The sequence below is a fragment of the Eurosta solidaginis genome, chromosome 3, assembly GCF_040869045.1.
Source record: "Eurosta solidaginis isolate ZX-2024a chromosome 3, ASM4086904v1, whole genome shotgun sequence".
Lineage (NCBI taxonomy): Eukaryota > Metazoa > Arthropoda > Insecta > Diptera > Tephritidae > Eurosta > Eurosta solidaginis.
In genome coordinates, this window is record NC_090321.1 from 181,244,236 (window position 1) to 181,258,661 (window position 14,426).

Below are 14,426 nucleotides of genomic sequence, written 5' to 3' on the forward strand. Positions count from 1 at the left end.
TCATCTGGGCAAAGGTTGATGGAGATTGTGGGACAAACAAATTGTGGGTTGTCGAAGCAGCAAACAAATCAGCACCGAACATACTTGTAGGAAAAACCCTGGCTATGACAAAACAAGATGGACGTATTCCGGTAAGAGTACTCAATGAGTTCAAGTCACCACTCAAACTGACCAATGGAGCTATTTTGGGAAGATGCCAAGAGGCTGAAGTAATTATTAACTGTGAACAGCTACAGGAACACGTTTCATCTAGTAATTCTGATCTTTCAAATGACATCACGGCATGGACGGAGGGGCTAGAGGAAGATTATCAGAGTAAGGCAAAGCAACTGCTCCTAAAGTACGCAAACATATTTGACCAGGATGGTTCCAAACCAGGCCGCACCAATGTTGTGAAACATCAAATTGACACTGGAGACGCGAGGCCGATACGTCAAGCTCCACGTAGTGTTCCACTGGCGAAGCGGGAAGTTGTGAGTCAAATTATACAAGAAATGAGCGACAGCGGCGTCATCGAACCATCAGCTAGTCCCTGGAGCTCACCGGTAGTACTTGTAAAGAAGAAGGATGGAAAAATGAGGTTTTGCGTGGACTACCGGAAATTGAATGACGTTACAAAAAAGGATAGCTAACCATTGCCAAGAATTGACACTCTGGACTCGCTCTCTGGTACGAAATGGTTTTCCACACTGGACTTGAAAAGCGGCTACTGGCAAGTTGAGGTGAAGGAGGAAGATAAAGAGAAAACAGCCTTCAGTGTCGGTGATGGTCTTTGGCAATTTACAGTGATGCCTTTTGGACTTTGTAATGCACCAGCTACTTTTGAGAGACTCATGGACCAGGTACTGGAAGGACTACATTGGAAAACATGCTTGGTGTACCTTGACGACATCATCATATTGGGCAAGAATTTTGATGAACATCTTAAGAACTTGGAGGAGGTTTTCCAGAGAATAGCTGGCGGTGGTCTGAAGTTAAGTCCCAAAAAGTGTGCGCTGTTTAAAAAAGAAGTAAATTATTTGGGTCACAAAGTAACGACAGAGGGCATCCGCACAGCGAATGAAAAGATAGAGGCAGTAAAGGATTGGCCAAGACCACAGAATCTGCATGAATTGAGAAGTTTCCTTGGGCTGTGTACACATTACCGCCGATTTGTACCAAATTTTGCCAGCGTAGCCCATAGTCTCCATGAGCTAACAAGAAAAAATAAAGCTTTTGAATGGAAGAAGGAGCAAGAAGTAGCTTTCCAAACATTGAAAGAGCGTTTGTGCACTGCCCCAATGTTGGCATATCCGATTTCAGGAGCCACGTTTATTCTAGATACAGATGCGAACGGATATGCTATAGGAGGCGTTTTATCACAACTGGTCGATGGACAGGAGAAGGTAGTTGCATATTACAGCCGTTCAATTGGCATTGGTAGAGTGCATTAAACATTTCCACAAATACCTCTACGGCCAGCGATTCCGCGTCAGGACAGATCACGCAGCGTTGAAAAGGCTTCTGCAGTTCCGTAATCCGGAAGGACAATTGGCACGGTGGATCGATCGACTACAAAGCTATGACTTTTCCATTGAGCATCGAAAAGGTAGTACCCATGGAAATGCTGATGCAATGTCACGAAGACCATGTAGTTTGGAATGCAAGCACTGTTCAAGGGCTGAGGCTAAAGAAGACATTATAGATGTCCGTCTAATGACTATAACAGGTACAGATGAATGGGACAAGCTAAGAAAGTGTCAGCTAGAAGATACAGATCTGGCACGTGTTATGCAAGGGCTCGAACGAAACGAAAGACCAAACAGAGAAGAGGTGTCAGCAGAGAGTCCCATTGCGAAGTCATATTGGGCACAGTGGAACAGTTTAGAATTGATATCCGGTTGCTTGCATCGAGTATGGGAGAGTGAGGATGGTCAATGCAAGAAGAAACTGACAGAAAGAGGATCCCTGACGTGCTCAGCGAACTGCACAATGGTCCAAGTGAAGGTCATCTTGGAATTACGAAGACACTCGAGAAAATTAAGCAGAGATTCTATTGGGTTGGTTGCCGTCAGTCGGTCACCGAGTGGATTGCCAACTGCGAGGTATGCAACAGAGCGAAAGGGCCCAAAACCCGAAGTCATAGCCAGATGAAGCAGTATATTTCAGGTGCACCATTTGAAAGGATCGCCATGGATGTCGTAGGTTCATTTCCTACTAGCAACCGCGGAAACAAATACGTACTGGTGGTTATGGATTATTTCAGTAAATGGCCAGAGGTATACCCAATCCCAAACCAAGAAGCAGAAACAGTAGCAGAAGTGGTTTAAAACGAATGGGTTGCAAGGTATGGTGTACCAATTGAGTTACATTCTGACCAAGGCAGGAATTTTGAATCAGCTGTGCAAGAAGTTGGGCATTCGAAAAACACGGACAACTGCATTGCATCCTCAGTCCGATGGTATGGTGGAACGTTTCAATAGAACATTGGAGGAGCATTTAAGGAAAGTAATAGACAAGTACCATAAGGACTGGGATCCACACATATCATTATTCTTGATGGCCTACCGATCGGCAGTACATGACACAACGGGCCAAACTCCTGCAAAGGTAATTTTTGGCAATGACCTTCGACTGCCAGCAGATTTGAAGTATGGAATAGATGCCGATGCGGAGAGCAATGTCAAGAAATCCACTGGTGTCTTGGAAGAAGAGCTGAGAGAGATACACGATCTGGTAAGGCAACGAGCAAAGATTATGAGTGACAAAATGAAAGCAAGGTATGATAAAGCAATTAATTCGGAAGGGTTTCAGGAAGGAGATTAGGTGCTGCTATACAACCCACAACGAAAAAAAGGTTTGTCCCCGAAATTGCAGTGTAACTGGGAAGGCCCATACAAAGTTGTAAAACGGATCAACGATGTAGTGTACCGCATACAAACCATTGGCAAACCACGAACCAAAATGAAAGTGGTTCATTTGGAGAGGCTAGCAGCGGTTAGATCGAGAGATTTGTCTGATCGGGACGATCAGACTTCCCTGCAAAAATCGTGTGACCAAAAACGCACACAGCCACACGAATTTTTGACAGGGGTGACGATTTGGAATGAAAAATTCTCCAAATGAAATAGCATGTTGACAACTTTAGCTTTGCCACAATGTATCGTGCTCTCTCGCACCTACTATATTCATAGAGATGGTGAAATATGTCAGCTGCTCACGATAAAAAGTCTGCGATGCCGCCATTTTTATTGACAAGTAAATTTTGAGCAGAGACAGGCCTGGGTCTATTTGTATTTAATTTAATAATTATAAAACTAAGAAAATGCCAAATAGGTGTTAATAAAAACTTGCAAAATTAAGATCTTAATACCTTAGTAAGTGCGTGGAAAACTTTTCCCATATCGCTACACATTCATTCATTCATTTTTTTGTTTAGCCATTTTCTGGGAAATCTAACATCATTTCATTACTGATGCAGCGAAATTTGCTGCGTTAAATATGTTATATTGCTTTATATAATTTATATTAAATATATTGCTTTAATATAATGAGTTAATACAAAAGTATTATTTTCAGGATATCGACAATTTGACCCCATTATCGCCAGAGGTAATTTCGCGTCAGGCAACAATCCATATTGGTACGATTGGACACGGTAAGTCCACTGTAGTAAAAGTCCAGAGTTCCAACGAAAAGCCATTTTTTATGAGGCAACTGACAATTATTCTGTCGTAGGATTTCTTTTAAAACTATTTGTTTATTATTTTACAGGATATTGTAAAAATTGAAGAATCTGTTCATTGCTCCGAAACGTTGGTAATTCTATGTAGCATGACACTCTTAATACACCGCCAAAAGTATCGAGAGGTGTGTCAAAAGACGCGTTTTGGTGCCAGGTTCAGCAACCCGAAAACGGAAAACGAAAATTTTGAGTCGTTCAAAAGATATTAACGAAAAACCGCTGTTTTGCGTTGACGGCCTTCGGTCGAGCGTACAAAAAATTACCGCGGCCGGTCCACCAATATGGTGGTATCAAAATAAAATCCGTGCAAAATTTTCATTGTGCGCAAACATTTTTTCAGTGCACAACAACATTACAACAACCACATGAATATTGCCAACTTCAACTGCAAAAGTTTCCGGGCAAAGATACTATTTTTCTTTTCCGTCTTCCGATTATTGTCGGAGTCAATATGCGTCTTTTGATACCTCTCCCGATATTTTTGGACGCGTATTAGCAATCCACTTCTGTTCTAGACTTTTACCATGACTTGCTATGCTACGATCAAAATCGTTTAGAGAGTTGATGATATTAACGATCTACACTTCATGAAGACTGCATTTTTCTTTTTTAACACTTCCATAACGCCAGCGAAATTAGCCACCTTCTTTTTTGTTGATTTCGGAGTTGTATTTTGATTTCTAACACGCATTTGTGTTTGTGCCACATCGTCGCTAAAATCAAAGTCGTTTTTCGCTGCCGGTCTAAAGGGAAATATGAACAAGTAGATCACTTATTAATAATTTAATTTTAGTGTACTCGTACTCTGTTTCCGCATTAGCTGGTGTTGTAGTTTCAACTTTGGCCGTTGTTCCAGTTGGTTCCGTAACTAATGGATGGCATCCCGGAAATTACCATAGCAATTCCGGCATTGTGCCTTTCTCCAACATAGCATAATATGATTCCAATTCTTCTGCATCAGGTATACAGAATATTTCTGCATTCGTTTCGAAGTTCTCCGAAGTATTTTGGTCTGTCCGTGTTTCACCCATTTTATTTTGTTATATTTTTTACCGATTTGCTCGTATACGTATAAATACAGCTGATTGGTTAGCATGTAAATACAAAATTAACAACAGCTGCTAAATTCTTGGATGCCACTCGTCCTGCTAGACCAAATTCACCAAATTAGCACGAACTACCCAACAAGAACTCTTTCGGATTGTAGTGCAGTTTATGGTACTCATCGAAATTTGAGCCACAAGAGTGAGGTATCAAGAGACGCCGACATATTTACGCATAGATTAGATACCGAAAACGAGTTATTTTTTTACCCTTTATCCTCGAAAAAATTGATTGACCACCTGGTAAATTTTGTTTCAGCGCATTTACGTTATTTCTTTTTCATATTCGGGACAATGGTAGTAGTGCAGTTTACGGTACCCACCCTAAAGTTGGGCCACCCTAAAGTTGGGCCACCCTAAAGTTGGGCCAAGATTTTCGAGTGACGTATCAAAAGACGCGTATTAATCTCGAGAACAATAATCCGAAGGTGGAAAAGAAAAATTTTATCTCTATCGGGAGATATTTGCAGTTGAAGTTGGCGATTTTAATGTGGTTGTTGTTGTGTTTATACCCACAAAAAAAATTGTGCATCACCGTGGCGGTAGCCACGGTTATACCACACACCCGGACTTGGCATGGCGTAGCCCAGGGTTATTTTTTATTAGCGCGGCCGAAGGCCGCCAACGCAGAAAGGTGTTCTGCGCAAAAATACTATGGATCCGACCCCCGGTTTCGGAGGTACCCGCGGCTCTTTTTTCGATTTTTCGTTAATATCTTTTGAACGCGTTAAAATTTTTGGTAATAGTCTAGTTGAGGGGTCGACTGCTAATACGCTACCAAAAATAACGAGAGACGTGTCAACCGACGCGTCTTGACATCAGTATTAATAATCCGAAGGCGGAAAATAAAAATTTTAACGCGTTCAAAAGATATTAACGAAAAATCGAAAAAAGACCCGCGGGTACCTCCGAAACCGGGGGTCGGATCCATAGTATTTTTGCGCAAAACACCTTTCTGCGTTGGCGGCCTTCGGCCGCGCTAATAAAAAATATACCTGGGCTACGCCATGCCAAGTCCGGGTGCGTGGTATAACCGTGGCTACCGCCACGGTGATGGACAATTTTTTTGTGGGTACCGAAAACACACACATGAAAATCGCCAACTTCAACTGCAAATATCTCCTGACAGAGATAAAATTTTTTATTTCCGCCATCGGATTATTGTTCCCGAGATTAATACGCGTCTTTTGACACCTCTCTCGATATTTTTGGTAGCGTATTAGCAGTCGACCCCTCAACTAGACTATTACCAAATTTTTATTTTCCGCCTTCGGATTATTAATACTGATGTCAAGACGCGTCGTTTGACACCTCTCTTGATATTTTTGGTAGCGTATTAGCAGTCGACCCCTCAACAAGACTACTACCGTCGACCCCTCAACTAGACTTTTACACAAATAATATTCATGTTTTTAAAGCTGAATTGCATAAAAACTTTACTGCTTGGCCGCTAGAACAAGTTGCCAAAAGGCGTCCATAATAATCGAATGCCATATAATGGATAACATCCTTATGACCAGCTGATATTAATTCTACTTCAAACATTTCGCAAACTGTAATTGGAAAACAATCAGAGCGCACTATTTACCATTATAAATAAAGAATAAAATAGTTGCTCTGGAAACGGATTTTGTCAAACGTAGCAAGAATAAAACAAAGGGTGTTACAAAAGTCGTAACGTGATTGGTTTCGTTACTACGGGCATACGGGCATCGTAGTATATACCCAGCCAGCATTTTTTGAAAATTTTGATCAAAAAATATTCAAGATGATTAAAACGTTCAAATTTAAAAGCATTTTCTGTTCCAAAATTAACGTATCGTCGGGAGAAAAATGTACCATAAATGTGATTATTCTTGAATAATCATTTATGATTCATATTTCGAAACGCTTTTTGTTCATATCTGATATCATTTTATTTTATTCGGTAATGCATATACATATCTTTGGCAAGGAGATATTTATTTTAATAACGTGTTTTGCAGAAATTTTTAAGTTACAGGGCCGGATAAAGTTTGAGAACGACCTCCGAAAATACGTAATCCAAAGTCACAATAGATGTAAACAGAGGCGTTACCTACAAAAAAAAAAAATAGTAAAACGTAAAACACACAGAACTGCGAAAACCGCATCAGCCATCACAAAACCTACGAGGTGTCTATCGCTAATCCAAATTTAAAATTATCTGCTGCAACAATCTATGGTATTTATCATTCACTCACCAGGACAAAGCCGCTGAGACTTTGCTATACTTTAACATACAATACTTTACCCCTTTTTAGCACAACTATTATTTTTGATTTTATTAAATTTTATAAATTGTTTCTTCCTCTACAGTTCAATTTCCGTTTTGGATGGTAAAGATGACTTTCGCATATTCTCCATCAATAACTGTGACAAGGTGGAAGATATCTATGCGCGTAAATCGCAACATATTATCTTGGTCGAGCGTTCCTTCAATAGCTCTCTAGTGGTGATGGTGACAGCAAGGAAACCCAAGTGCTTACAAATGCTACACTTCAAAAAGAATCAAAATATCTGCCATTGCGTCTACGGCTCAAATATACACAGTATACGAATGAATCGAACGCGCCTAACAAATAGTTTACATATTCATGATATACGAGACTTGAAAATGTTACATAAAATCGAAAATATTGCACTAAACGAACTGGGTCTGAATACTGAAACAGTAAACATATTCAAAATCGATAAGAAGGCTGTGATGATGGCATTAGACGGTGAGTTATTGAATAACATACGAAAACCATTTTAACCCATCTATTTATTTGCATTACAGCTTTAGCTTTACAAGTATCAAAAATTGCTGCCGCCAGGCAATTGGAAAAAGCAGAGAAGCATTCATCACACTGTACGGATTATGCAAAGTCAGAAACTGCTGTTGTAACTGCTGCCACCGAAACAACGGTCATCTCTACTTCGCCGAGCAGCGGCTGTTCCGACTAACTATCAAAGACAGTATCATCATATCTTTTGCCAACACAGGTCAGCGATGTGCTTACGCAGGACCGTGCCTTCGCTACTTTATGATGAATGTCAATTCCCACCAATGGCTATTGCGGCGCGCGATTGGCAAACAAGATGACGGCGCAGTATAGATAAAGAACGTTTGACTACCGCAGCGAGAGCTTAAACAATTTTTGTTTGAACATAAAAAAGGATTATGCATTTTTTTACTGGTTTAGTGTAGGCTGTTGCGGCGACGTTTGAAGTGAGAAATTTATTAAAATTTTAATTTGATAGTAAGTTTAAACCAAAAAACGCTTAAGCTTTGCAAGCATTTAATTATTATGAATATAATATAATGTAATATAACAATATTTTGCTATGTACAGTGCTGGCCACTTATACGACGCTGCAACAATATAGCTCAAAGCAATTAATATATTTTTTATGTTGTTATTAAAGTACTTATTTCTTTTTATATCAACCAATTAAGCGAGTTTATGTTATTATTAAAGTACTTACTTCTTTTTTATATGAACTGTATTAATTTAAGTTACAATTTCGTGGTACGATTGCTGTTGGAATTAGATTTGAAACCAATCAATACTTCTGCTAAGGGTTGCAGAATTATTGCTGGAATGATTAGATTTAGAACAATAATAAGTCTGACTCAATTACTAGTCCTAAATTTTTAAATTCATATTTTACTTTACTTTATTACTTTCAAATTCAATTACGACAGCAATCGGATTCCACAACACCTTTGAATATTCTTGATCTGAAAAAAAAAGAGTAAATCTAATCTGAATTTCTAATTAGCTTTAAGTTGTAGATTTAAATTGATTCAAATAATTTGAGTTTTTTCCAAAGCTTAAAATTATTTTCTGTTGGCTTGGAAAAGATTTCAATTGGAAAACGAAAACCAATTAAGCGAGTTTATTTATTATTAAAATACTTACTTTTCTTTATATGAACTGTATTAATTTAAGTTACAATTTCATGTGCATATATAATAAGGGATGTCGTGATACGATTGCTGTCGGAATTAAATTTGGAACCAATCAATACTTCTGCTAAGGGTTGCAGAATTATTGCTTGATTGATTAGATTTAGAACAATAATAGCCGTGTTTTTTAACACGCGCGTATATGTTTCGTTTGCGCGTGTTAAAAAACGCCTATCTTCGCTTAGATAATGATTAGGAGACCCATCTAGCGGCTGTGGTTAAACAACTAGCTACAGCAACAGGGTGTACCGAAAAGCGGAGACGCAACGCTCTGATGGCCTTAGGGTATAACATATAGCTGAATCAGTTGCGATGAATTGTGGACACACATAGAATACATAGAATTAGTGTAGAGGGTGAAACAAAGACACATATTTCAGTTACATCTGAGTATAATGCGTATTGAAATTTAGTATGACAAAATTTATGCGCAGCAATTTCAGAGGTGTATTTATAGTTTATCGACTAGCAGTCAATATAAAGTTTAAGCGTAAACGAATATACGCGTGTTAAAAAACACGGCTAATAAGTCTGACTCAATTAATAGTCGTACATTTTTAATTTCTTCAATTACGACAGCAATCGGATTCCACGACACCTATTCTTGATCTGAATTTCTACTAAGCTTTAAGTTGTAGATTATTCAAATAATTGGAGTTTTTTCCAAAGCTTAATATTATTTTTTTGCACGCTTAGAAGAGATTTCAATTGGAAAACAAAAACCAATTAAGCGAGTTTATTTATTATTAAAGTTCTTCCCTTTTATATGAACTGTATTAATATAAGTTCCAATTTCATGTACATAAATATTGAAAATAATAAATATTCAAAATTCAATTTTTTTGGTTCATATTTTATTCATATGGCTGCTCCAGGTAAAGTAAATCTGCAGGTAAAATTCACGTTATATGGCGGTTATATAAATGGTAAAACCGCAGTAAAATTGATTGTCAAATGACTAGAAAATGTAGAGTGAAATGACGAAAAAATGACCGCCATTTGACGAGCATTGTGACGTGTGTGAGCAGCATAGTACTATGCTCACATCCTATAGGTGGGAGCGGAATGCACGATCACATTAATAGGAACGAAACGGAAAATTTGGTCACAAAACCTAATCACGCCATGCAAAAATGACTATGAATATAACCGCTGCAGAAAGTCACAATAACCGTAAAATGACTAGTAAAATGACGTGGAGCGTTTTTGCAGGGTTAGGTGGAGGGCAGTGTGACGAATATCAGTGACACTAAGTGATACTCCCATCACTGACCTGATACTAAGTAAATAAAGCCACAACACAATGAAGCAAGCTGCTACACTTGTATGTACGTAAACAAATTAATCATTATGTCTGCACACATACATGCGGGGCAACAGAGAGAGATACTCACAAGCGCATGTCATCATCAGCCGCTCACATATACACACGCATATGGATACAAATTGCAAATATACGTGTATATACTCATAAACAACCATCAGGTTCACGAAATTACTAGACTTAACGAGAAATGGGTGAACGAGGAAACCGAAGAGTATAAAAGTGGCACAGACTGAGGCATGAATAATCAGTTTTCATTTGAGCTATCAATCAGTTTGGTTATTAAGCAAGCTATTCGTTGCAAAGTATAAGTGTTATTGTGAAGTACTTTAATAAAGGCCATTTTTCCATTATTCAATATTGGAGTTATTTATTCAACAGTTTAGCGATACGAACGTTGGCAGAAAATTGCAAATAAGGGGAATTGCAGTAAATTCGTTACAATATGAACCAAAAAAATTTAATTTTCAATATTTATTTTTAATTATAATAACCAAACATAACATATAATATAAACATTTATTTAAAACATATCATTAGATTTAGTAAATTTTTGCCAAATAAAGAATATATGAGGCGCCTATATGCAAAACCAGATATTTAAAAATTTTAAAATAATATTTAAATTGCGACAATATTGCATTGCCTAGCAACATTCTAAAAACCCGTATTGAAAATTCATAACAATTTACAAAATTTCAGCTTTTTTGTGCTTTTCTATGTTTTACATATCATGGATTCATCTGGTTTTACATCTTGGAGCCTCATATATTCATGAAATTGCAACTTAAATTAATACATTTAATATAAAAGGGAAGTAAGTACTTTAATAATAACATAAAAATATATTAATTGCTTTGAGCTATATTGCTGCTGCAGCTAAATTTACATTTGGACAATTCAGAAGTGTGTTATATTCATGTATAATTTGAGTTGTTTACATGGTTTCGAATACAAAATTTGATTATTTGAATCAATTTAAGTCTACAACTTAAAGCTCAGTAGAAATTCAGATTAGATTTACTCTTGTTTTCAAATCAAGAATAATATTCAAAGGTGTCGTGGAATCGGATTGCTGTCGTAATTGAATTTGAAAGTAATAAAATAAAATATTGTCACGGATATTAGCATCACTAAGCTATACCATCACTAAGCTATACCATCACTAAGGCCATGCTAAGCAGTATTTACGTCAATAATCAAATCAAGTATACACATATATAAGGCAGCCCAGAGAGATGTCACACACAGATGCATTTACTTATACGCCTATGTGTACCCGAGAGACTGTAAACTACAAACATTCACGTCAATAATTCAATCCTTATGTATCTACATAAACGAATAAATAATTGCGTCTACACATATGTACGTATACGAGCAGTGGAGCGGCAATGCACAAACACATGCATATATCTTATCTGAGTTGTCACAAGAGAGGGCAATAATTTGTGCACGTAGTGTGGCTGGCGATTTTGTAGCCGAAAGTAACTAGTAAGTTCTGGAATGGAAAAGCCTAGAAGTATGCAATTAGAAATCAAAAAGTAACCCAGCGGGTTAGGGGGGGTCAGAATATACCCGCGGTAGGTATGCCTGTCGTAAGAGGCGACTAAAATACCAGATTCAAGGGGGTGTGTAGCGCAACCCTGCAGGTTGCCAGCGCAACATATAGCTTCTCCAAACCCAATTGTCAACCTCACCTATCCGCGGCGAATCCTGTTTCACTAACAGACGAGGCTCTGGCGACCCTAAGCTCCTTATGGAACTTGGGGTTGGGGAGGGAGGGAATGGCCTGAAGGTTTAATGTGGCCACATAAATCGTTCCCGAGATGGTCGGGCCAGCACCTTAATGGTGCTGTGGTACCGGAGCGTACCGGATCTGTATCCGGCAAAGGACCATCACATCGATAACACTCCCCAAAGCCTTCGGGGAGCAACCTTATCGCTACAACAACAACAACAACAACATAAAAGGCGCGACAGTAAAGGCGAGGAGTTTGAGTTTGATTTGAGTTGTCAAGCAGTTACGACTAAGACGATATCTAGCGAGCAATAGCAGTATTATTTTGAATAGTGGAGTTTCATTTGAGCTATCAGTTTGGTTATTAAGCTATTCGTTGCACAGTTTGAGTGTTATTGTGAAGTATTTTAATAAAGGCCATTTTTACATTATTCAATATTGGAGTTATTTATTCAACAGTTTAGCGATACGAACCTAGCAAAAGGGCAAATAAGAGGAATTTGCAGCAAACAATATGAATTAAAAAATGTAGGACTAGTAATTGAGTCAGACTTATTATTGTTCTAAATCTAATCATTCAAGCAATAATTCTGAAACCTTAGGAGTATTGATAGGTTTCAAATCTAATTCCAACAGCAATCGTATCACGGCATACCTTATTATATATGTACATGAAATTGTAGCTTAAATTAATACAGTTGATAAAAAAGAAATGTAAGAATTTTAATAATAAATAAACTCGCCTTATTGGTTTTTATTTTCCAATTGAAATCTTTTCCAAGCGAACAGAAAATAATTTTAAGCTTCAGAAAAAACTCCAATTATTTAAATAATATACAACTTAAAGCTTAGTAGAAATTCAGATTAGGTTTACTCTTTTTTCAGATCAAGAATATTCAAAGGTGTAGTGGAATCCGATTGCTGTCGTAATTGATGAACTTAAAAATGTACGAATTGTAATTGAGTCAGACTTATTATTGTTCTAAATCTAATCATTCAAGCAATAATTCTGCAACCCTTAGCAGGAGTATTGATTGGTTTCAAATCTAATTCCGATAGCAATCGTATCACATCCCTTATTATATATGTACGTGATATTGCAACTTAAATTAATACAATTGATATAAAGAAAAGTAAGTACTTTAATAATAACATAAACTCTCTTAATTGGTTTTTGTTTTCCAATTGAAATCTTTTCCTGTGCAAGCACATCGCTAACCTGTGTTGGCAAAAGATATGATTATACTGTCTTCGATAGATAGTCGAACGAGCCGCTACTCGGCGAAGTAGAGATGACCGTTGTGTCGGTGGCAGCTGTTATAACAGCAGTTTCTAACTTTACACCATCCGTACAGTGTGATGAATACTTCACTGCCTTTTCCAATTGCTTGGCGCCAGCAATTTTTGCTGTTTGTAAAGTTTTAGCTGTAATGCAAATATATAGATGGGTTAAAGTGGTTTTCGTATGTTATTCAACAACTCACCCTATACCATCATCGCAGCCTCCTCACTGATTTTAAATATGTGTACTGTTTCAGTATTCAGACCCAGTTCATTTGGTGCAATATTTTCGGTTTGATGAATATGTATACTATCCGTTAGGCAGACAATTAGGTGCAATCGATTCATTCATATACTGTGGGTATTTGAGCCGCAGACGCAATGGCAGATATTTTGATTCTTTTTGAAGTGTAACATTTGTAAACAGTTGGGTTTCTATGCTGTCACCATCACCACTAGAGAGCTATTGAAGAAACGCTCGACCAAGATAATATGTGAGATTTACACGTATAGATTTCTTCCACCTTTTCACAGTTATTGATGGAGAAAATGCGAAAGCCATATTTACCATCCAATACCGAAATAGAACTGTAGAGGAAGAAACATTTTATAAAATTTAATAAAATCAAAAAATGATAGTTGTGCTAAAATGGAGTAACGTATTGTATGTTAAAGTATAGCGAAGTCTCAGCGGCTTTGTCCTGGTGAAAATTGAGTTTGAATACGTTTTAATCTTCATTCTTAGAAACATGTACGAAGGTACCTAGTAAGATATTAAAAATCCTCAACGCTTTTTTTGCTATAACTTAAAGAAACTCATATTCAAACTTCTGCTTAACTTCTACATATCAATAGCTACCTTTACCACCAGGAGTCACTATTGCTTCTACGCCTACGATATTGTTTCCTACATCGATGAGCTTTGTAATAAAATAAACAGCTATCTCCCCAATCTCTCCAGTTTTGTCGCCTCGCGAAACCTGATATTGTTACCAACCAAATCATCGGTGACCTTATTTAAAACATGACCGCGCCAAATGTCGACCATATTACCCTACCGTCTGTCTTACACCCTAAAATTTTGGGTGTGACTTTGGATCAGGATCTACATCTTGGAGAGCATGCACTAGCAATTGTAACGAAAATCGTCGTTGGTGTGAGGGCTTAGCCGATCTCCATAGCGCCCGACTATGAGGAGGAGCCGTTTAGGACTGGCATCTACGCCGTTTCGCCTCAAAGGAGGGCGTCGGGATGTCGGTGACCAAGAACTGCCAACCCCC

At 37.9% G+C, this 14,426-nt stretch overlaps 1 protein-coding gene across 1 annotated transcript; it reads left to right on the plus strand.

Annotated features, from left to right (window-relative positions):
* The first annotated feature begins 3,341 nt into the window (after positions 1-3,341).
* Positions 3,342-9,620, plus strand: LOC137244711 (WD repeat domain phosphoinositide-interacting protein 1-like). The gene is made up of 4 exons (XM_067774130.1): positions 3,342-3,360; positions 3,559-3,637; positions 7,165-7,568; positions 7,628-9,620. The coding sequence occupies exons 3-4, from the start codon at positions 7,304-7,306 to the stop codon at positions 7,792-7,794; spliced, it is 432 nt and encodes a 143-aa protein (XP_067630231.1). The 5' UTR covers positions 3,342-3,360; positions 3,559-3,637; positions 7,165-7,303; the 3' UTR covers positions 7,795-9,620.
* The last annotated feature ends 4,806 nt before the right edge of the window (positions 9,621-14,426 follow it).